A 1,373-nucleotide genomic window follows, 5' to 3' on the forward strand; every position below is an offset into this window, starting at 1 on the left:
AAAGCGCTGTGAGATAACTGTTGTTGTGATTTGGTGCTGTATAAATAAAATTGAAATTGAATCTTCTCAACAATGAGTAGATATTCTGCTGACCATGGCTCGTTGTGTCCCCAGCTAAGTGAGTCTTTCCTACTAATCTCATGGTAACGGGTTGCTCTCTGTTGCAGGTGGTACAAGCTCAACTCTAAGACGGGGAAGAAGGAGAAGGAGCGAGGAGACATCCAAGTCAGCGTCCAGTTCACCCGGAACAACCTGACAGCCAGCATGTACGAGCTGGTGATGAAGGACAAGGGCGTCTCCACCTTTGGCAAGCTGAAAGAGCGCATAAAGGGGAAGAGGAGGTCCAGCGAGGAGGACTCGGCCTCGGCCATCCTACCGAGTGGTTACGGCTCCCTTTACCGGATACGGCAGCGGCTACCGAGCGATGGAGGCGGGGAAGAGGACTACGAGGACGATGAGGGGGGCGAGGCCCGGCGGAGCAAGATGAGGACCTACTTTCTGAGAGGGAAGCTGAGGAAGTCATCGGACACTCGTTCCAGCACGTCGCTGGGCTCGGAGAGCAGCGAGTCGTCGTCCCGGGGCGGGAGCCTCAGCCCCACGGCCGGCATCAGCGTGGTGGTCTCTGACCTGTCCAACTCGCCCAGCAATAGCAGCAACCTGACGGCCGATAACAGCCCCGGTGAGAGTCTTTATTCTGGATTCTTTATTTGGATCCCCACTAGTCTATATCTATTTATATATAGTATATATAGCGACATTTCATTTCAGATTAAATCTTGTCAACAATGTGAGGTTGTCATACGGAGACGTTTTGGTTAACAATTTTTAAATCTAAAAAGAATCATAGAAAGATTTTAGAGATCTTAGACACTTCAAAACACACACATATGCCGTATAATACATTTTTGATTTATAAGTGTGACATAAGTTCAACTTGTACCATGTGATTTTTGTTAATTATGTTTTTATTTGCACACACAAGACTACATAAAAGCTACCCAGGGCTACATGAGAAACAGGGACTGTTGTGGAGGGCCGAACCAATATGCTGAAGTCAATTCTGCTCAATATTAATTTAATCTCTTTATAAAAAGCAGTAACTTGTAAGGTCTTTGATAAGCTAGGCACAAATGGGCACAAATGTAATAATTAGGACGGAAGCAGACATAGTAAAAAATGCAATTATGTCACTATTTAATCAACATCCACAAATGTAATTGTGACCAAAATGTGCATGTTTTTTGCCATTTTCAAAGAACAGCATTCATTTAACTTTACAAAGTTTGTAGTCTAACTAAACAATTAGCTCTTTTTTTTAAACTTTTTTCTTCAAACATGAAAAAGTGAAGCAGACATAGTGACATAAAATGCCA

The 1,373-nt window shown here is 43.8% G+C and overlaps 1 protein-coding gene across 1 annotated transcript in view; it reads left to right on the forward strand.

Moving 5' to 3' along the window:
- rab11fip5a (RAB11 family interacting protein 5a (class I)) overlaps positions 1 to 1,373 on the forward strand; it is a 33,080-nt gene that overhangs the window by 17,885 nt on the left and 13,822 nt on the right. The window contains exon 2 of the mRNA XM_032511023.1: positions 168 to 679. Within this exon, the coding sequence (XP_032366914.1) occupies positions 168 to 679 (512 nt within the window). The remainder of the gene's footprint in view (positions 1 to 167; positions 680 to 1,373) is intronic.

This window comes from Etheostoma spectabile, unplaced genomic scaffold (assembly GCF_008692095.1).
Source record: "Etheostoma spectabile isolate EspeVRDwgs_2016 unplaced genomic scaffold, UIUC_Espe_1.0 scaffold314, whole genome shotgun sequence".
NCBI classification, from domain to species: Eukaryota; Metazoa; Chordata; class Actinopteri; order Perciformes; family Percidae; genus Etheostoma; species Etheostoma spectabile.